This window comes from Carassius gibelio, chromosome A5 (assembly GCF_023724105.1).
Source record: "Carassius gibelio isolate Cgi1373 ecotype wild population from Czech Republic chromosome A5, carGib1.2-hapl.c, whole genome shotgun sequence".
Taxonomy (NCBI): Eukaryota; Metazoa; Chordata; class Actinopteri; order Cypriniformes; family Cyprinidae; genus Carassius; species Carassius gibelio.
In genome coordinates this window covers 29,076,303-29,099,693 of record NC_068375.1, presented here as the reverse complement: position 1 = coordinate 29,099,693, position 23,391 = coordinate 29,076,303, and the positions used below count along the sequence as shown (strand labels likewise).

The 23,391-nt window shown below is 35.6% G+C and overlaps 1 protein-coding gene and 1 pseudogene across 1 annotated transcript; one reads left to right on the top strand and one right to left on the bottom strand.

Annotated features, from left to right (window-relative positions):
* Positions 1-7,336: 7,336 nt before the first annotated feature.
* On the bottom strand, positions 7,337-9,578 carry LOC127988010 (chymotrypsin-like elastase family member 2A; annotated as a pseudogene).
* Positions 9,579-13,040: 3,462 nt separating this feature from the next.
* LOC128010474 (dihydrofolate reductase) lies at positions 13,041-19,233 on the top strand. The gene is made up of 6 exons (XM_052593020.1): positions 13,041-13,244; positions 13,684-13,733; positions 13,835-13,940; positions 14,038-14,164; positions 17,418-17,533; positions 19,012-19,233. Exons 1-6 carry the CDS (start codon positions 13,153-13,155, stop codon positions 19,091-19,093), a joined length of 573 nt encoding a protein of 190 aa, XP_052448980.1. The 5' UTR covers positions 13,041-13,152; the 3' UTR covers positions 19,094-19,233.
* Positions 19,234-23,391: the final 4,158 nt, after the last annotated feature.

Sequence of the window (23,391 nt, the reverse complement as noted above, 5' to 3'; positions counted from 1 at the left end):
TGACTCGCCAAGTAAATATGCATTGCAAACATTGTAATGCATTGTAATGAATAGTTATTCTACATTACATATTACATTAGTTGCAATATTCAGGTTTGCTTTTAAATGATGGCATTTATGCTTGTACTAGTATGTAGAAGCTGCAGTCAGGTCAAACTATTTACAGTGAAGATTTCCAAAGACAAAAATTTTGATATCAAAAACCATTTGGTACTTTTTGATTATCACTTAGCATGTAGATAGGCTGTCGCTGACAAACACTATATATAGCTTAATAGACAATATTTGTCATTATGTAGAGCAGAACACTCCTTAAAACCTGCGTGCCAAAACCTGTTTGTACAGTTCATTATCTTCAAACTACTGACCTATAAACAATAGCATAAACCCAATATCAGTACTCACTATTGATGCCGTGTGTGTTGGGTTTCAGGCAACATACAGTAAACACGCTGAAATGACACTTTATTACACTATTTTTATTTTCCCTTTCCTCACATCTCCTACTATTTCTTCACACAATACAAAACAACAACCTCTTTGTTTGCTTGGTCAATTAGGAATTTTTGATGAGAGATATTACTTGAACTGGAGATCAACAGTACACACGGCCCTTTTCTGAAAAAAATAGCATTTTGTTAGTTAAGGTTGGGCAAGAGAACAAGGCACTGATCCAAAACCAGCAAAAAGTGACCAATGTCCAATGAGGAACAGAAAAATAGACAGATAGACTCTGTCCAAGCACAGTAAAATGGATTAGAGGCTTTGTTGTCTTTAATTATCCTCCAGTTGCAAATCACCAACAAACACACAAGATACACACTTAAACACACACACAAAACTTCTATATAATGAAAGTGCTAAATTAACTTCAGTTTTTTTTTATATAGCTCATAAATCATCCATTTATTTAACTGTGTATGATCTATAACTTTGTTTAATCCTTGTTACCCAGCCAACTCTGGTAATAATTCAAAACTCAAACACACACACACACACAATATATTACGAATGAATTTCTATTTTTATTTGTTATTTATTTTGTAAAATGTTAAAATAGTGAGATGTATTGCATTCATCTAAACACAAGCTCTGCATTAATAAAAACATTTGAGTCTAGCACCAAATGACTAAAGCCTGAATAACCACAGATTTGCCATAGAGTCAGCTAAGATAATTATAACCATTCAAAATGCAAAAGATGTAAAAAGTGAATTAAACATTTTATGTTTGATGGGCAACGCTTCATGCTGAACATTCTGTCCTCATAGTCAACTAAATAAAGGTTTAACTATATATTTCTGTGATCCTCTTTTTTTGTTTGTTTGTTTTTTTTAAAGGTAAATTCCCTAGTCCTGACAATTGCGTGGTTTTACAAAAATTTGAATTCATCAAGGGTGACTATTACAATATTCCTCCAGCCCCTGTGAATATGTTCACATTTGTTTCAGTTTCAAGCTGCAGTTAATAAGTATTTTTGTTCAGTTCTCTGTGGCTCTTGAGTCTCTGCCAGCACTGGGGCCTTCTCCGGAGAGGAGGGAATTTTGCAGGCTTTGTAGAGTATGACAAAGAGAATGAGAAGAAGCACAGCTACTATTGAGTTACACACAATGGCCACTATGGCAGCTTGGGACAGTCCAGCTCCTAGTTCTGTCTCCATAGTGAGCTGACCTCAAGAATCTGATGTTCAAGTATAGGACTGACACATGAAATCACAGTTCATCACAATAGGTTAATGTGTTTCAATTTCTGCTGCCATTTCTCATGATTCTTAAAAGAGACAGCAACAGCATCTGGTCCTTCAGTGAGTAGAGTGATCTACTGATCAAACGTTTGCATCTCTGCAAAGGCTGACTGTCTTAACCACATCCAAAGGGAACTTTCCTCAGCATCTGAAGGATTCCTGAAAAACAAAGACAACAATATTTTATTAATGCAATGACGTATATTTATATTTGAAGGTCAAATATTAACTTACTTCTTTAAAAAAAAAATACACAAGCAGTGGGACCCAAAAGTCATGAGACAATTGCCTCCACAATTTCTAACCTCATCTCCAGCTGTTTTCTCTACCATAAGGTCCGTTTTCTTTTCAGAGCTCAAACTACTGTTGAGGGGCCAATCAAGAGCAATTCTGCTCTTATCATCCTCATGTTAAGAGACCCGGCAGACAGCAGTTATTACCGAGCTTGAAGTGAGACAACACACGGGCAAGACTGATGAGCATCAATATCTCTCTCTTTCACTGCCACAGTGGTGAGCTCAGGCTTTAAATTATGAGAAAAACAAATAAACCTAAGACTAAAGATTGCACAGGGAATTTGAAGACAACTGATACCTCTTGTTCACTCTTTGAGAAATTCTTTCTGTTTCTTTGGCTGAGAAAGAAAGATTCTGCTCAACATTAGACATTAGACCACAAGTTTACGATAATGTTACTCTACTAAGTTAAATGGAAAATGACCCAATCTTACTGCACTTTAAATGGAGTGAACTTCATGTTCCTCACACAGTCTATGAGGGTTTGGAGTATCGAGGGTACTAAGGGTATAACATCATTTTACTAGCAATATGCTTTGAGTGCAATCAACGACTTTCTCGTCAATAATGAACTAATCGTGAAAACTTGATGAGCCACAGTCCAACATGAACATTAGGCATCTGTGCATTACATCCATGGATCCATGGAATATTTTTACAAACAGTACTGGCCCATAATTTTATTTGTTTAATATTTTCTCGATTGTTTCTTATTTTACTGTTTAAATATGGTCTATAAATAAAGAAAAACAAAGTCAAATGCAGTAAAAGCAAAATCAGTTAGGAGAAGAGATGCTAAGTTCTATTGATTATTTTTTTGATGACAGTTATGAGAGAGGTTAAAAGTTAACATTAACAGCTACAATAAAACCACCCACAATAGGAGTTTGTTTTGTCAGTTTGCTTTGAACTGTTTTGCAAAGAAAGAATTATACTTCGGAACATATTTTATTTTGCGACCTTATTGTGGGCAGTATTTATACATGCTTCTGGTTTAGATGAATCAACATTCATATGTTCACATGGCCAAGATATGTTTGAGCATCTGATGTACAGTTATTTGGAGGGAAAATGCAACACTGTTGCCAAGTGTTCATAGCATTACTGTAATCACGAGGAAACAAAATAGCTGTTAAGTTGTAACAATGCAGTATGAGACACCTTATGATCATATGCCGATAACCCGGGAGGGGGACTGTCCCCACTAAAAATATGATTAAAAACCATGCAGTGCACTGTATATAAAAATGTTTTATACTTATACATGTTTAAGAATTGTGTAAGTTTTAAAACAACACAAACAGGGCAAAAATGTGTATTAAATTTAGAAACATTTTGAGTCTCCCTCTCCCTTGCCTCACACTAACATTGGTCCAAATGCCTGCTTTCTTCTTTGACATCACCTACACACACACACACACACACACACACACACACACACGAGTCCCGTGAGAGAGAACAAAGTCAATAGTTGTGGACTCCAAGGCTTTCAATGCTATTTTATTCACTTAAACATCAGATGAAGTGATTATTTTCTCACAGATGATGCCAAAGTATTTTTCGATGAGTTACTATGTTAGCAATAATAACGTTTCCTGCTTGACAAAAAGGGTTGCCAATTGCCAGTATTTCACATCAAAACCCACCCAATTGCTACACAAAACAAGCCCAAACTAACTGCCTTTCGAGGACCTCCAAAATGGGGTGGAGTCTCCTGGCGCAAAGACTTTCACCATTGGCTCTGGCTCCAGCCAATTGTTATTGACTTTCAAAAATAAAACGTATAAATTAAACATTGTTTGTAGTTCATCTAAAATAATATATGATATATAAATAAATATTATTTGTAAGAGCAGAGGCCAAAGCCTGTGGCCAGTGTTGTTCAGACTGGATATTGAGCCGTCCCAGCGCAGTGCAGGGGAATAATATTACTTTTTTTTTTACGATCACTTTGTTCTAAGCAAAGGGGGTGTCCTGGGGCTCAAAATTTGCAGGATAGGAGGGGGTAGTGATGCTGGGTGTAACAAAAACGCGTGAGGTTCGGTTGGTGAGTTATATATGTATGTATATATATACATATATACATATATATATATATATATATATATATATATAAATATATATAGTTAATAAGATTATAAGATTATGTGATATGAGTATACATATATATATATATATATATATATATATATATATATATATATATATATATATATATATATATATATATATATATATATATATATTCATATCACATAATCTTATGTTTCTCCTGAACTGCAGTTTTCTTTACCACGCTTTTCAGCAACAGTCCCGCCATGCAGTCAATTTCACTGGTTAAGGTTAAGGTCAGGTGTGGGGTAGATTTAGGGGTTAACATTTTTTGTAGCATAGTGTAGGAAATCAACACTTTAATTGACTGAAGGCAGAGTGCTGCGGGAAATAATGTATGATTTTAATATTTGTATGAATGCATTATAGGAAACTGTCTTCATAAAAGTTTCGATGACACTTGCTTTCCATCTTTCCTCCGTGTAATGAGTGATAGAGCAGTGTTTAGAAGCACAACTTTGTTTACAGTGGTTACTGTGGAAACAGATCTTTTCTGCAGTTCATAAGCCACCTGCTGTCAAACTGGATTTACAAATTAATTCAGTCTGCCATATTTGTGTTCAGACCAATGCAAAAATCTGACTAGATTTTTGTTGTCGATCTTAACCGGTTGATGAAAATAGACTTCCTTGTTATCACTGTTGAGATTTTTAGAATGCACATGAGCTTATGTAGAACTGTTTTTGGGGCAGATTGTTTAATATTTCCAGCACATTTTAACAATGTTGTGCATAACAGTTTGGATTGATATTTAGATTTAGATAATTGTATAACATTGGTAACTGCTTTCATTTTTAAAAAGCAGCTCCGGAATGAAATAAGGTTGGAGACCCCTGGTATAATGTCTACAACGGACACGACCTGCTTATGATAATATAATTGTATTATACATCTTTTAGGTCTACTGAAATTGTGATAGAATATGGACATGAAGGTAAATAGTATCCAGTTGTTTTTCTTCTCAGAAACAGGGGGTTTAAAAACAACTAGATGAAGTAACATTACTAGTAGTTTGACTGAGAAAAACATGAGGGGAACAATGAAACACTTGTCTGTCCCTCACAGCTGACTGCTGCTGAATACTAAATACATCAGATAAGAAACAATCAACTGTTTGAGGAAATAGTTATCCAAGTCTTTACATCATACTTCTGCAATAAACACTACGAGATGATGAACTTGCCTGTTTAATAAGATGTGACGATGGTGCTCCATTTAAAATAATACGATGCGAGCCGCAAAAAACTGCAGTTTCTCTTTTCATCCCGAGCGTCAACTCTGCTTTTATGGCGATGCCGCTTTTGCAAAGTGAACTTACCCGCATCGTTCACATACTGTCAAGCACTTCTGGTGGCGACCCATTATCAGGGGCAAAATGAGTTGAGGTCCTAATGTGCAATCGGGTCAAAAAGTTTTCGCAAAAAAGGGACGTTGATTCAGACGAGTCCGTGTCTGCCTGCGTTAAGCATCCAATGAATCGGGTTGATCTGAAGCGTCAGCAACTCGGAGATCTCACCAGTGACAACTACTTACGCAATATTTACTTTTCGAGTGTAGCTAATATGCAGATGTTGTGGCGTTACTCGGATCCCTGCCTGCAGTCACAGCTTGTGGGCGTGGTTGTCATTGTGTTGTACTCCTGAGAACGAAAACAAGCTTTACAAATGTGCAATTGAACATTCAAAGATGTAACCACATTTTGGGAGAGGCTAAACCAATCTATTCAAAGTATCCATACACAGGTTATATTACCTTAAAATTTCCTTACAATATGTAGCTACTAGGGTTGTTGGTCTAAATAATTATGCATGGTTAATAAAAAAAAAAAAAGTAAAAAAAAAATGCATTTATACAGTGATTGTTTTAAAAGAAAGAAAACAGCCGAAATACAAACAAAACATTTTTATATCAAATGAGTTGTACCATTTAAGTTATTGCAATACAGTGCAAATAGTGATAAAGTTGAAGATTATTCTGCAAAAAATTATTGAAAAAGTATTAATTAAAAAACACAACTATAATTTTAAGACATTTAATGGCCGCCTTGAAAGTTTATAGAACCATGGGCTAAATGAAGGACTATATAAATGTAAGCTGAGGGATCAGACACTGAAAAACCCATACTGATGGAGAACTAATTCGATTTTTGGGGGGAATGTATTGTGGTTACAGCCATGTGTGTGTATTAAGATCTTATATAAACACATATATTTATTTTATTATGACATGAACTAGATCTATAAATATCTTTGTGTGCTCCTTCAAAGATATAAACAGTATTAAACACATTTGTGCTGAAGAATGCAATTTTGAGAAGCTATTAAACGTTTTCTTCGTGGTTTACCACTAACAAGTCAGGAGTCATCAGAAGTCCCCATGGAGCCATTATTAGGGAGAACAGCAAAGAGAGAGAGATATACTTCACTCTCAGAATGTCAGACTCTTTGATATATGCGTAGAGGAAAAGAGTTTATTATCTTTAAATTTATTTTCACAACACATGTCACAAAGAATTTCAAATTTCCCATAAGACTCATGTGGCTCAAAACCAGCGAGTATAGAGAAACATTCATGAAAAGATTTTTGAACCACTTTCATGAGTATAACACACTCTCAAAAGATATAATCTGATAATTTTTCATCAAAATCTTTGGTACTGATGACAGTCATTTAACATAATCTCTGAATTGTGTTTGAGAATTTGGCAATGATAAACACACTTCTTTATTTAAACCCACAGATCCCTGATCATCCATGCATGTGCTGTTTTCACATGATATTGCTGCATGTCAGCAGGTCATGATTATCATCCCTTCCTCCTACACTTGAGTGGGAAGCGATCATAGATAGCCTCACCTCCTTTGGCCAAATGATCAATCGTTCTCTGAGGGAATGCAATCTTTAAAACACTGTATCAGCTGCATTCATCAAGTTCAACATACATGCAACAAACTCTCAGGTGCTTAATCTGGAGATGCTTTCATTCAGTTAACTGAAAGTTCAGGTTTAAATTAATATTCTGGCAAACATTTGGCAGTTTTTATTGCATCAGTGTGGGAGAATGGGAAAGGTAAAAATGATGGAAAAAGTTGATCCCTTGTTGAGACAGTATGTATTTATTTACTATTTTTCTTGGTGGGTTGGTTTGCTGGTATTAAAATAAGGCTTGCATTCTTAGATCATCTTAATTGTTCATCATGCTCTTAAATAAGCAGGAAGAAAAAAGAATGAATGACATACTCTTTGTACGCAATTCATTATTCATATGTATAATTTATCACATTTAAGTCTCTCTAATAGCCTTTTAGGAAATAGTCAAATAGGATTTGTTAAACAGAATGACCTGAGACAAAACCTAAAGATCTGTATTAGTATCTAATCTTTAGTATTTACTGCATGCATACAATCGCTCTATGCATTAAATGCTACAGAGTGTTTTGAATACATTATTTCTGTTAAAGCATCATGGTATACCTTGTCGATCCAGTCAGTGAAAGCGGACACACGGGTAAAAACAGTAGGCTTCTCAGGCACAAACCAGAAACGAAGCTGGCAATACCATGCACCTCCCATACGCCGTCGGAGTTCTTATAGTTCATGGAACCGCCAGATTCACCCTGTAGGATGTTCAAAGTTGATGTTTTTTTTTAAATTCGTATTATATATGTATGTTTTGGAGGAATGAGGATGGAGCCAGCAGGAGGAATGCAGCCCAGCTGAACAGTATCATTCAATGTCCCAGACTCTGACAACTTGATCAGGACAATGTTGTTTCTGAATGAGCACCAGAATCACAAGTGAGAGCTGTTGTTTACAATATCTTTGTTTATGTCTGTCACAAAATAAATCTGACAGGGTGATCAAGACCTGGACAAGAAGTAAGAATGACAGACTGACTGTACAACATATGAAAAAATGAAAACTTTGATTTGAGTTATTAGACAATCACTTTATTTTATAATTCAACTTAATTTCCAAGTTATTTCCTGTGAATGAGTGAGACTTCCAATTCATTAGTGCTACATGTATATTAACCCTTTAACTGTCACCACCCATTTTTTTACACTTGAAAGAGCACTATCCAAACTTAAATTGTTATAATTGTTATAATCTTTTCAGGAAAGATTTTGAATACAGATTTAAGGTATTTTTACAGAAGACAATCAGCAAATTATTGCAGAATTGTAATTATTTCAAAATATGAAAGTATCAAAAAGTAATAGAAGTTTAAATTTACTGTGAAGAAAATGCACTGTACTAATCAACATATATATAATAAATATTTCACATTACAGGTTTTATTCTAAAGTTGTTTTAAAATTAAAGCCTTATGTCTAAATAAGTTTCAAAATGTTATACCACAAACTGCCATCGGGTGCCATACAAACTTCATTATATTTCTTTTTTTCTGTCCTCAAATACTGACAGCTCATGTTTACCAACATGCACCCTGTAGTTGCGCCCAGAACTACAGGAGAGAAAATGCATGATGGTTAAAGATTAATATCCAGTTGAAATTTATTGATGTCCTCAAGTTCACAACATTTAACACCATTGAAAATTAGTTTATGTTATTTAATTGAATTTTGTATAAACCAAAGATTAATATATTAGTTGAGCAATATATTTAACTAATATACTGGACATTTATACCTGATGCAGTGAGCAGTCATCACCCAGTTTTCAGCAATGATAGATCCTCCACAAATGTGATACCATGAGCTACCGCTCTGATACTGCAGAGAGATCTAATCATGGGAAACATAAAAAGGTAATTAAACATACAAATACATGCTCAATTTAGAGACTGTTCAAACAGTAGAGCATTGCACTAGAAACACTATGATCATGAATTTGATCATGGGTTTGATTCCAAGGAAATGCATTAACGCATGAAATATAAACCTTGAATGATAAGTGTTTGATAAGTGCATAAATGTAATGAAGAGAGGGAGAGGAAGTTATTACAAAAATGTGTAAAGTAAAACTGAGGCAGAAAGGGTAGACAAATGACAGAAAGTCAAAATGGTGATACTTGACATACCTCTCAGGGCCAGCTGTGATGCCTGGCCTTCTCTCCATTGACCACACAAGAACTGACAGGCTCAATGAGTGGTTTTCCACACCCAAAGGCTGCAGTAGAAATTCAGAATAAAAACTTTAAATAATTTACATATATAATAGAACAAAATCTGTATTCTTATGTTGCAGGCTATAGTCTACTCTCCTGAGCACTTCTGTTCAGGTTTGCAGACTTCTTACTGCTAGCAATGAGCACTGATGCTAGGATGAGGGTGAACATGTAAACTCGGGTCAGCTGCTGAACACTTGCCTACTTTTAAACCTTCTCTATTAGTGATGTCACACTGGCAACACAAATTTATGAAATACATACCGCATGAAGCATTCGACCTGTTTTGGCCGGAAAAAAAATATCATCTTTTGAACAGCTGCTTCTCTTGAATTCATTCACACAGCCTTCATGCACAAACCTCTGTCCTGACTAAGTTCAAATAATTCATACATATTACATACAGTCCTTAACAATTTAGGATTCACACAAAAAAGAAATCATCCTTTAAAGGGAAACAGGTTTTCAGTTTATACTTGCTATGATGTTTGATCAACTTCAGGTTTTCAAGGTGACTGCATCTTTTTTTTCTTTTCTGTGAAATAATATTTGAAATGGTTTATAAAGATTTAAGAAAATGGAAGAAATAACTAACTAGCTACCATATATAGTGTTCAGTAGTCTGGGGTTGGTAGGAGTTTTGGTTGGTAAGAGGCCATGTTTTTGAAGAAAGACGTTTATGCTTACCAAGGCTGCATTTATTTTATCAAAAAATAAAGTAGAAAAAATAATGTTGTGAAGTATCATTAACATTTGAAATAACTGTTTTCTCTTATAATATATTTTACAAATGTAATTTATTCCTGTGGTGCAATTACTCCCATCCTTGGTGTCACACGATCCTTTAGAAATCCTTGTAATATGCTGATTTGGTGCTCAGGAAACATTTCTTGTTATCAGTAATAAAAACAGTTCTGCTGCTTAATATTTTTGTGGAAACTATGATGTGTTTTGTAAAAACATTATTTTATAAAAAGTTTGAAAGAGCAGCAGTTGTATGGAATGTCAATGTAAAATGTATTTACGGTCACTTTTGATCAAATCAAATTTGCTGAATAAAAGTATTAATGCCTTTTAAAATGTCTTACTAACTCCAAACTTTTGATCTGTAGTGTAAATGAATCATATTTTGAAGCATGTTATAACATATACAGTATTGTTAGTGATTTTTTTTCTCATAGTCACTGTGAACTATGTTCTATTTGAATGTACTGTAGGTATAACCTGTGGTCAAGTTTGAACGAGGTCAGCAGATGGTTAGTTCTCAGGGAAATGAGTTTAAGATCAGGAGTGACCTATGTCTGCATTTACATTTTGCTTTTTGGGGTCAGAAAATTCAGCCAAAGAATACTGCACTATTGAACCCACTGAGCACCCCTTAGACTCTATATGCTGTGTATTTATATACCTTTTATGACTTAAAAGTAATATAGTTTGATGTTTTCTCATTCATTGTCAGACTGAAAGTCATGATATCATAAAAACACATTTTGGCCCCTAGCTTAGTATTTATGACAACTCTCTGTTGAATCATAGAAATAAAATTGAATGTAAAAATGCATTAGTCTTTAAACACATTACCACTGTAAACAAGTTTGTTTTACATTTGGATGTAGTACACAGCTAATTACAGCTGAACATTTATTGTGAACAGAGACACCTGAACATTATCTCTTGTCCAAACAGCAGTTTGGTCATGTATAGTTTGCACTTTGACATGAGGGTTAAAAAAGTGGTCACAAGTGGACTTATAGTGTTTACTTCTAAACATCAAACTCAGGATTCAACCTCACAGAACCTACTCCATAAGATGCCCTCTTCTTATTCAAAGAATAATGTTTTGAATGTTCACCTTGAATGCCCTGCGGAAAACTCATTATCCTGCATGGAGATGCATTAAGCTCATCTAGATAACAGGGTATATCCTGAAGTTTGTCAAAGAGAGGATAAGATTGTCATGCTGTTGTTGTCACCCTGCTGCTGATGAGCTTAAGGCTTTTGTCGTCTTAAATAAAATATCTTGTGTAAAAATGACTAAAATGTAACTTAAAGGGATAGTTCACCCAAAAATGAAAATTATGTCATTAATGACTCATGTCGCCCTCATGTCGTTCCAAACCTGTAAGACCTCCGTTCATCTTCAGAACACAGTTTAAGATATTTTGGATTTAGTCCGAGGGCTTTCTGTCCCTCCATTACATTTATTACAAGCTCTCAGACTAAAGAAAGCTCAAGAATTTTTTTTGCATCAATAACCCTTATTTTGTACACAGTATAATTTTCCCAAATATCCCTGCTATTTTTAAATAATAAAGTTAGGATCTAGAGAGAGAGACTATATTTAGAAAACATAACATAATAATAATAATAATAATAATAATAATAACATGAAGAAATAATTGACAAGAAAATAAATACTGTGTCCAAACATGATCCAAATGGGTCATTCTTCATTTGTGGTGGCAAGTTAAAATTAGCTAAATTTCTGACAATTTCATGTGTCACAGTGTCTGGTGTTATGTTGATAACTTACAGATCTGACATATTTTAATCAACATTTTCATAAATGCATATTAATATTTCCAAAATTTCCCCTGATCTTAAAATCATTACGATTGCAGCATCCATTTCAGAAAAGTCTGGATTTAGGTGATTTGTTTGTAGTGTCCCTGTCTTTCCTGGTAACAACACAGACTCTAAAGTAACTTGTAATATGAAGTCTGTGGTATTACTTCAGAATGTATCATACATTTCTTTCCCTCAGAGCCATTTAATCTTATAATTTAATATTTTTTGACTGTAACGTGTTTTAATCTTTTAGATTAGAGAATATAAAGGTACAACAGACAATTTGTCCTGCCTTTTTTATGTATATTAAACATTTTTTTTTTTTTTATAATAATACTTTTTTCCTTTGGCAGAAATAGGGGCTAATATGAAAAATGTAACATTTATTTTAAATCACTAGGTGGCGCTCGTGCTATACGGAAGCGCTGATTTAAACCCTAACCTGGTGTTTGACTTTTAGTCTATAAACGGGGAAAGGACTAATATTTATTGTTCAAATTCTACAAACAATTCAGTGTGGCTCCATAAGGCCTTTAGGCTTCATGTCATGACAAATGCATTTTCTTTATGTATGTCAGTCATTGTCACAGTGAAATTTGCCGTTGTTCAGGCAGCTTGAACACACACTAGAAAGTGAATGTAAGGAAGAATTATTATTATTATTGATTTTTTTTTTTTTTTTTTTTACATTTTTAAAAAGATGAACTATTACCCAATTTGTCGTGTATTCTTTTAAGGTGTTATGCACTTTTTTTGTATTTGAATACTTACTTATGTTTTAATGTAAAAGTCCCAGGATAACAGCAAGTAATTTTATTTAATTTACACAAATGTAAAACTTTCTTTTACTGTCTATGTGTAAAACCATCTGCTTTTTTGTTAAAATATTATTTAGCAAATAATGATTCCAGCACGTGTATCAATAACATCGCGCACTCTACACAATTATGTTGTGTTTATATGTTTCTCTACATCCACCACTACTGACTTGTACCTTGAAATTTGATCTAAGGGTGCACACATAAACCCTAATTGTTTGTGTGCTACATTCTTAATGGCCATTGGCTATTTCACATTTGGTGGGCAGAGCGTGAAGCCTTCACAATAATCGAATACGCTCATTGGTCAGTTTAATGGCGCGAACTTATTCCTACAGCAAATGAGTTCATGAGCGTCACATAGCGTAATTCATACTCATGAGCCAGGTGTTTGACGTACACGTTCGTAATTCGCTGGCGGGATGAAAACGAGGCAGTACGTACTAGCTAGAGTGTGATTTGTTTACTACATTCAGGATAGTTATGTCTCGAATACTCAACTGTATTGTAGCTGTGTGTCCAGACATGGGAATAGGGAAAAATGGAAATCTGCCATGGCATCCAATAAGACTAAGGTGAGCTCGTATTTGTTGCTATCTCAAGGAAATGTTATAAGGATTCAATAATATAAGAGGTGTTTGCAGTTGTCTAGTGCCCTGTGTAAAGAGTTTTGTATTTCTCACTAGCTATACGTTGTGACACGTGTGCAGTTATAGAAACTGAATGACTTTTTATAAATGAATTAAGTTAAAGCATCTTACAAAACATATTATGAAAGAATGTTAACTCATAAGGAAGAATATTCGCTTCAGATGTACCTGAGACTGAACATTTTATGATTGCACAGATCTTTACCGTTAGTTAAAAGCTTGACCTTTATCCTGGAGTCCACTGGTAAATAACTACATTCATCCACACTACAGAAAAATCCCTGACATATTCCTGCAATTTAACACAAAGCAAGCCTCAGAATTTATTCCAAGCGTTCATTTTAATTCTTGCCTTTCATTTTAGTAATGAATTCAAACACTTTCAGAAGATGACCACGACCCCTTCACTTGAGGGTAACATGCTTACATTGTCTTATTTTTGTTATATTTTATTTGTTTGTTCAGAAATTAGTAAAATCTTAACCAAACCATATATTCTGTGTGTCATTTGACAGGTAAAAAGAATGTGGTTTTGATGGGCAGAAAGACATGGTTCTCTATACCTGCAACAAACAGACCCCTGAAAAACAGGATCAACATTGTTCTCAGCAGAGAGCTCAAGTAAACCTTTTTTTATGTTTACCATTTGTTTTCATCATGTAATAAATCACTACGCTGTTTATAAGGGAAGTGCCTGTTTCTATTGCTGGCTACATAGGACAGCCCCAGAGGGAGCTCACCACCTTGCTTCAGACTTCAGTTCAGCTCTCCATCTGTTAGACAGCAGTGAGCTCGAAAAACAAGTGGACCAGGTTTGGATAATTGGGGGAAGCGCTCTCTACAAGGTTGGTAAAATGACATACATCTGTTGAGAAATTCCGAAAAATATAATAGATGTATAAACATATGTTGCTGAATATGAATCCAATCGCTTATAACCTTAAAGGATTAGTTAATCCAAAAATGAAAATTAGGCCATAAATTACTCACCCTCAAGTCATCCCAGGTGTATATGACTTACTTCTTTCAGACGAATACAGTCATTGTTATATTGAAACTTGTTTTTGATCTTTCAAACTGTTTAATGCCACTCAGCAGGTGTTTCATTGCTTCAACAAAGTCCTCCTGTAGTGAATCGACATGTTTTTTAAGGAAAATAACCAAATTGAAAACGTAATAATCAATTTGATCTAGCTTGCGCTCACTGTTGTAAACGGAAGCAGTTCTGGGCGGATGACGTATGAGGTCAGCTTTGCGCATGCGCCGCTCAGAAGTGACAAATGCAGAAATGCAGCAGAGAGATCAAAACAAAACAACGGTCACTAATTAGAAGTACAAAACAAGGATTTGTTATGCGGAATGTCAGAGGATTTCGATATAAGCCAAGATGTTTTCTTTTGCTAAAGTAAGGAAACTTTGCTTCCTTTGCTCCGGTTAAAAAACGTTGGTTTCCGCGAGACTCATTGGCGCAAGTGCAATAACGACCTTATACATCATGCTTCCGGAGCTGCTTCCGTGTACAACTGTTGGTGCAAGCTACATTCAAGTGATTATTATGTTTTGAATATGGTTATTTTTCTTACAAAAATGATCAATTTGCTACAGAAGGCCTAAACAGAAACTAAAACAGTGCTATGTTTCAGCTGCGCAGAGTCAAAGTTGATTTCATGACACTGAAAGTGAAAGTGACATTCAGCCAAGTATGGTGACCCATACTCAGAATTTGTGCTCTGCATTTAACCCATCCGAAATGTACACACACAGAGCAGTGAACACACACACACTGTGAACACACACCCGGAGCAGTGGTCAGCCATTATGCTGCGGCACCCAGGGAGCAGTTGGGGGTTCGATGCCTTGCTCAAGGGCACCTAAGTCATGGTATTGAAGGTGGAGAGAGAACTGTACATGCACTCCCCCCACCCACAATTCCTGCTGTCCCGGGACTCGAACTCACAACCTTTCAATTGGGAGTCCGACTCTCTAACCATTAGGCCACGACTTCCCCGATAATAATAATACTGCACAGATAATAATAATAATTCATTACATTTATATAGTGCTTTTCTAGGCACTCAAAGCGCTTACATAGTCAGGGGGTATCTCCTCATCCACCACCAGTGTGCAGCATCCACCTGGATGATGCGACGGCAGCCATAGTGCGCCAGAACGCCCACCACACACCAGCTTACTGGTGGAGAGGAGACAGAGTGATGAAGCCAATCAGTAGATATGGGGATTGTTAGGAGGCCATGATGGTCAGAGGCCAATGGGCGAATTTAGCCAGGATGCCGTGGTCACACCTCTACTCTTTTCGAAAGACATCCTGGGATTTTTAATGACCACAGAGAGTCAGGACCTCGGTTTAACGTCTCATCCGAAGGACAAAGATGCGACAGTGCTGCGAGATCCACTGGGAAGCGTTTGAATTCGCCACATAATGATAAGGTTACTGCGAGATTTAGTGAGGATCATTTCAAATTCTGCACAGAAATCTCTGTTATAAACAGCGATGGCGTACGTCAACCTGAAGCGGTAACACTAACTGTGACTTTCAAGCATTTCACACAACTATTTACAGCATTTTAATGGGATGAACAAAATGTACTTGTAAACAAAAACTTATGTAAAAATTTTAAAATACATCAAATCACAATTATAACCAGTAGACAGCCGTAGAGGAGCACTTGTTGCCTTATTAGTCATTCATTTCTACTTTTTGTCTTATTTTTTTTATATATCTTGAAATTATTATTATAAAATATAAAATCATCAAGAAATCAGATTTGGTAAGAATTTGACACTTTTTGTCACAAACCTTTCTTTAATTTGCTACTAAATCACACAATCAATAAAGTTGATATATATATATATATATATATATATATATATATATATATATATATATTAGGGGTGTAACGATACGCGTATTCGTATTGAACCGTTCGGTACGACGCTTTCGGTTCGGTACGCGGTACGCATTATGTATACCGAACGGTTCGTTGGAGTATTTAATTATATTTGAAAAAAAAAAAAAAAAAAGAGAGAGAGAGAAATATAATGATATGCGTTCAACAAGGTAGCCCAATAACCCAAACAACGTAACAGGCAACGCCCCTGACACTCCCGAAGAAGAAAAAAACACCATCTTATATGTTTATGTTAGGCTACTCAGCAGGCGCTCGCTCACTCAGTACGCGCTGAAGGCTCGTTGCAAAATAGCCAATGCGTTTAACAGACTAGAAATGAGAAGATCCTCCAATAACCAACAGGTCTGGTGTTTGGGTGCACTTTGGATTCCCTTTAAGCTATAATGGTGATGGCAAGAGAGAGGTTTCCTTTCCAAAGCGCTCGGGCAGAAGCGCTCATGAGGCGTCTGTCTTTGCTAAGCAACAATGACGTGCTCTCTCCATGAGACGCGGAAATTTCAGCGAAGGATAAATGGATTTGCAGCTCTAAAAATCGCTTGCAGTAGCTCTGCTACTAAATTTATTTCAAAATTGCAATCCATATACAACTATGATCAGCTGACCCTTCATCTTGGCTGAGCTCTCAACGTTGTTACGGGAAAGGATGAAGCTGATTGGTTGGTTCTTGTCACATGACCCGCGGTGCGCTTGCGGCATTCTGAAAAGTTGAGATGTTTTTACATTTTGCTGTATCTAAAACGTATCGAACCGAACCGAACCGAACCGTGACATCAGTGTATCGTATCGAACCGAACCGTGAATTTTGTGAACCGTTACACCCCTAATATATATATATATATATATATATTTTTTTTTTTTGTCAAGGTTGTGAAGTTTAAGTCCGACTTCACCTATCATACAACGGAGTTATGAAATTAATTGTATTGTTTTTGTAATGTGGTTTGATGGTTCCTAATTTGAGGGTACAATGGACTGTTTATATACATGATATACACTATACAATATCAGTTGTATTTTAGTTCTAGTGCAGTGTAGACCAGATCTTTGTATTATCTTTGTTGTTATGGAAACTGCCTCAAGGCAGGACTCCCTTCATATTCCTTCCTCCTCATTCTGTTAAAATCTTGTACAATGTAATCACTTTGTGAATGTGTGTTGTGTTCTTCAGGAGGTGATGGAGAGCTCTGGTCCCAGGCGTCTTTTTGTGACACGGGTTCTCAAACAGTTTGACTGTGACACATTTATCTCTGACATTAATATGGACAAGTACAAGCTCCTGCCCGAGTGAGTGCTCATTCAGTTGCTTGTATGTTTTCATGAAGGTCTATAGTACCTGGAGAGAGGTTAGCATTGGGGTTTATAATGAAGGCAGCTGCACAGCTACAAAATTTGCGACAAAATATTAAGCTACTGTTTTTAGCAGTAGTGGTTCCTGACTGTAACTTTAGAATCAGAAAGATCTTTATTGGCTAGTGTGTTTCCACAATACACACACAAAGAATTTGTCTTGGTGACAGAAGCTTCCAGTACACAGACAGTCTGACAAGTGACGAGACACAGATAACAGAATAAAAATAAAAGTAAAAACAATAGAGAAAGAAACAGTATACTGTGTATACAGATGTTCTATAGACAAATTTGCTAGGGGATGTGTTGAATGAGTTTAATGTGAGGGAATGAGTTTGCACGACTGCCCCATCATTTTACGTGCCTGTCGAAGCTTGTGATGAATTTTAATATATTCTGCGCACTTTATGATGGATGCTAAAAATGTAGCTTTGCCATCACAGGAATAAATAACATTTTAAAATGTATTAAAATATAATTCTGTTGTTTTACATTGTAATAGTATTTCACTATATATATATATATATATATATATATATATATATATATATCTCAAATAAGTTCAGCTTTGATGAGCACAAGATACTTCTAAAAAAATAAATAAATAAAAGGTACTGACCCCAAACCTTTAAATGGTATATTAAAAGTCCATGTCAAGTTTTTAAGAATAACAAAATGTGCATATGACCTGCAAAAAAATGTTTCATATCATGATTTGTATAAGCGATATTAATACTCCAGTAAAGTGTTAAACTTCAAAAGGCCATTTTGCCAAGTCTAAAACTCTTCACTGTTTTCAAGCATTTCTTTCTTTAAAGTTTTTTATACATAAAGTGACATGTATAAAAAAATATTTGTCTCTTTGAATCCTTGAATAAAGTGACATTAATGGATATTGGCACTGAAACAGACTGCTGTATTGTGTAACCAGAGAGAATAGTGAAGAGTGTTACATCAATGAGGAGAAAAAGCTCTCTTGTTATGTAAAAATGGCATCTAACATCAAAATGGGGCCGCACCAAATGTCACATCTCTCAAGCACACGATAAGCATTTGAAGAGAAGTTAAATGCACACCGAATGTTGATACCGATTCATCACTGCCACTTCATCTGACAGAGCAAAATGAATCTTTTGTTATTTGTGTTCTCAAATTCATTTGATCAGTTTCAGAAATTAATTGGCACAATTAACAATAATCTGAACCAGTCTAAAGTGGATGAAAGTACAAGCTTGTACATGTAATTGTGTGTGTGTGTGTGTGTGTGTGTGTGTCTGTATTATGTCTTGTACTGCAGGTTATCTTTTCTTATGTTCTTAACTGTAATGCGGGCTTGTGAAATCAGCCCTGATTATTGAAACATGTGAGTAATGTCTTGTTCCTTCTGTTTCTCTTCCTTGTTTCCTTCTGGTCAGTTTCCCAGGTGTACCCACGGGCTTACAGGAGGAGAATGGTGTTCAGTATGTGTATGAAGTGTACGAAAGCACCAAAGACTAAGAAGATCCTTTAAGCATGATGTTAAAGTCGTAAACATGGTCCAGTTTTTAAATCAGACTTCTGTAATTTTTTCTTTCTTATTTATGTTTGTCATATTTCCTGTCAACTCTTCTTAGGAATAAAACTGAAATGCCCAAAAATATGTTGTGATTCTAAGACAGAAAAATATATGATTTTATTCAATGATGTTATGGTAAAATGTTGTGTGTGGTTTTCTTTAACTTTATATACAAATAGAAAGTAGACGGGAAACCACGAGAAGGCAGAGTGTGAGTAAAACGGGGACAAATGGACAGGATTCAGTCTCACATGAGCTCAACAGCTCATCTTGTTGCATGGGTCCTCCTAACCACTAGGTCTACTCTGGGGATCTTTGTTTTTCCACTGGCACTGCTATATATATATATTTTATTAGTTTCAGATTTAATTCCTGGACTATCATTTTAAATATTCAGAAAACAGTATACCTAATTTTGATAATAAATGTTCTTTTCCACATCTGCTATCCACTTAATCATTCTTCATCTCGCCAACTGCTAAAGATATCGTGCTCATCTCCATATCCAATAGCAACTGAAGTGTATGCTGTTAAGACATATTTAAGATCTGACTTCTCTCATGAATATGCATGTTGTTTCGTCTTCAGGCTGGCTGATTGACAAAGGTTGTCATAAAGTTCAGAGAAGGGTCACAATACAAGCACTTTTCAGTCTAATCAACACAGACTCCTATTTTAAAAGGCTAAATGCCGCAATCAGACAAAACCTTTTTAATCTGATTGGTTTCGGGTTTGTTCAGTCTTAATGCACTATGAATGTTTACAATTCATTTATTTGTGAAGTGAACCTGACTGGAATTCCAATTACCCAACACGTGCACCATGTACACAACTTAAGTAGCACTTAGATTTCTTTTCAGAGTACAAATAGTATCTAGAGGCTTGAGAAGTGTTTGCGCTTCACTATTTTATGCAAATGAGTTGTCTTTCAAATAAAAGGGTAAAGGAGAGCTGTGAACTTGACATTTTTCTGTTTATCTTTTTTTATTTGGTATGCCCAGTTTTTGCTATTAAATACCATTCATTTCCTGTTATTATTCCATTAGGAGTCTTATTATTGTCCTTTTTATCAGTGCCATCATTGCAGGCTTATATATATAGTGACTGCATCAATCACATGGATCCATTACACACACTCCACGTCCCTCAAGAGCTGAACTGCTGCCTCAAAGGCGAGACCGTTGTGTCATAATGATGTAACTGCACCATAGGAGTCATGATCGTGTGAGCAATGTTGACATCATAGTTAGAAACAAATGAGAATCTGTGCACAAACTCAGCATATGAGCTCAGTAACACTCTTTCGTAATAGGAGAATAATGGAGTGATCACACACTGACGCTGAATGTGTAGGGACTGGTGTCACATTGCTCTATTAAGCTTGACTGTCCCCCAATGCACAGGGACTTGGTCTGTGTTACGTTACGAGCTTGTTTCGAGACCTGAAAGCAGAGGCACTTGTTCTCTCTGTATCTCTCCTCTTTCCGTGCCACTCTTTCATTTTATCCTCAGTGAGTGCATATCTCCACACGTTCATCTGCCACTTCAAGTTCCAGCTTTAGTCTCACTGCTGGATTACTATTTATTACCAAGATGACATGAAACAGGGACAAGCTATTGGAAAACTAAAGCTGCAACTGGTTTAAAAAAAGGTAAGGACCTAATCTCATCTCCTTTAGAAGTATGGATACTTTTAAAAATTAAATACACTTTACATTTTTATGATGTATAATTTACAACTTTTTATGTTAAAGATTTCTTGCAGATTTTTTTTATTTTATTTTAGATGTGCGAAGCTGTTGGTCTTGGTTTTTTAATGCAAATCTTGCTAGACTTTATATGATGTGACTTGATAGAGCTTTTTTGTTGGTTTTGACCTTAACTCTATTCATCTGAAAAAATATGTACAAGTAGTTAACACAAAAATAGCATCCGAGGATTTTACAATGCATGTGACTTTTTAAAGCTAAGCTTAAACGATGTGTGTGTGTGTGTGTGTGTGTGTGTGTGTATATATATATATATATATATATATATATATATATATATATATATATATATATATATATATATATACATATATACATACATACATGTAAAAGGAACTTAAGTAAGGTTCATCTGGGGTAATTAAAATAACATTTATGTATTTCATATAAAATGATTAAGCATAAAAAATTCTTATGTGAAAGAATAATCCATAAATGATTGTGTATAAAAATATATTTTAAACAGCTATTTTTATATACAGTAGAAATTGAGTTTAAATGACAAAATAATCAACTTGTAAATAATGTAAATATTTACTTGTAAATAATTATTTTCCAAATGAAATGAAAAAGACATGCAAAGTTAAGGAACTTTTGTATGCTGCTTTCCCTGTTTCACATATAAATGTGTTGTATGGACATGGAAATGTATCGTATCAGCAGAGGAGGCTAATAATTTATTCTCCTGATCCTGGCAAACCTCGAAAGCACAGTGAGGAAGCTTTCATTACCCTCATTAATCAAGACAGACAAAAAACTATTCTTATTCAGTTATCAGTTGATGTCACAGAGAGTGGGTTTTCATTTACCCTGCAGGTGTTTTGAGAGGGACAAAATCAGCCCACCATTTGTGAAGAGAATTAAGTATTGCGTGCTCTGGCATGAATCACAGATGCATACAGGTGCGTGAAGTGGTCTGGTGCTCCACTTCAGTGCTGCTGCAACAATCACCACCCTCGTCTGTTATGGTCCTCATTCACCCATGCTTTTTAGCACAAGGCAGCGACAGAGAGAGAGGCCTGTCATTAAAAATTCTCTCTGTTCCCAAGCGCGATTGAAGACTAGGGCTATAGCAAACAAAGCTGTGGTTTTAAATGCCAACCCATGGAGCTCTAGGAATTAGCAGCTTAAACCGAGATGTCCTGCAGCCATCAGGCAGTGTGTTTGTACCAGGCCAATTAGGACTTTATCCTGTCTGTACAACTTGATTTGAAAAAACAATCCATCAGGACAGAGTGGTTTATTAACACACAAAACATAACATGTCAAGAAAGATGTTGTTTAGGAAAGGCAGACATTTCAATAGGTAAATAAAGGAATTATAATCCACAAAGATTTTACATTTACCCAAAGTGCTGACGCACTCTCTCATTTAGCATGGTCACGTGCAGCCTCCAGTTCTAAGAAAAGCTACAGTTAGAGCGTCAGCCAAGGTTGTCATCCTTTTAATTTTTGTTGGAGGACACAAAAATATTGATTTTCTTACACAGCTCCAGTGAATTCACATGTATATACCTGACTGAGGCAGTCTCACTCTTTGTTAAATAAAGAGTGTGCTGCAACTGCTCTCTGAGCTGAGAGAACAAGGCCACATGCACAATAGACTGTATAAAGCAATGCCATGCAATGAGGCAAATACAGATTGCATCAAGCTATTGAATTCCAGCCTGCTGAAAAACACTGCTATTGCTCTTATAAGAACAGACCGTGCATGTCTTGTGCACACTAAAGACAACACTTATACTACATTCGCTATTTTTTAATAGACAGCATAATTCCCATGTGCGTCTTTTACAAAGCAAAAATCAAGGTCACAGCAATGCTCTTACAATGGAAGTAAATAGGGCTGTTTTTTATTTTGAATTAAAAACACTTACATTCATTCCTCTGTTAAAACATTTTCTGTATTATTTGGGCTGCAAAGTTGTTCCTTATATTTTATGAAAATTTTAGGGTTTTAAATGTTACGTTTTCATGGCAATTAAATAAACGATGTAACTTTAAACAGATACTAACAGAAAATTTAAACATAACTATAATCCAGATTTTTTATTTAAAGAAAAGGAGACACAGGTCGAAATTTATTTGAACTTTATGCCAAAAGTGTTGTTGATTGAGCAAAACTTGTATCAAAGGTGTCATATGATGCGTTTTCTATTTTTCCTTTCTCTTTGGAGCGAGCTCCTTTGTAGAATCCACCGGCTACACTGTTCTCAAGCCGGCCACCTCTGCTTTCTCAAGGCCGCGGTGCGTGATGCTGTTTCGTTGAGAAAGCGAAACTACTTTGTTTGGCCTTCCGTGTTTATATCATGTTTATAATGGGTTTTATGCTCCAGTCAGACAGAGCATCACAATATGTTGAGGGGCGTAACATTTTGGACACACGCGTGATGTATTCGGCCAATCACAACACACTGGATAGCTGGCCAATCCCAGCACACCTTGCTTTTCAGACCAATGAGCCTTGTAAA

Excerpts from the sequence above, each read along its gene's own strand:
- LOC128010474 (XM_052593020.1), top strand. The coding sequence starts at position 13,153 with ATGTCTCGAATACTCAACTGTATTGTAGCTGTGTGTCCAGACATGGGA. Across the intron at positions 13,245-13,683 it reads TGGCATCCAATAAGACTAAG|TAATGAATTCAAACACTTTC; the intron begins GTGAGCTCGTAT and ends CTTTCATTTTAG. Across the intron at positions 14,165-17,417 it reads GGGGAAGCGCTCTCTACAAG|GAGGTGATGGAGAGCTCTGG; the intron begins GTTGGTAAAATG and ends TGTGTTCTTCAG.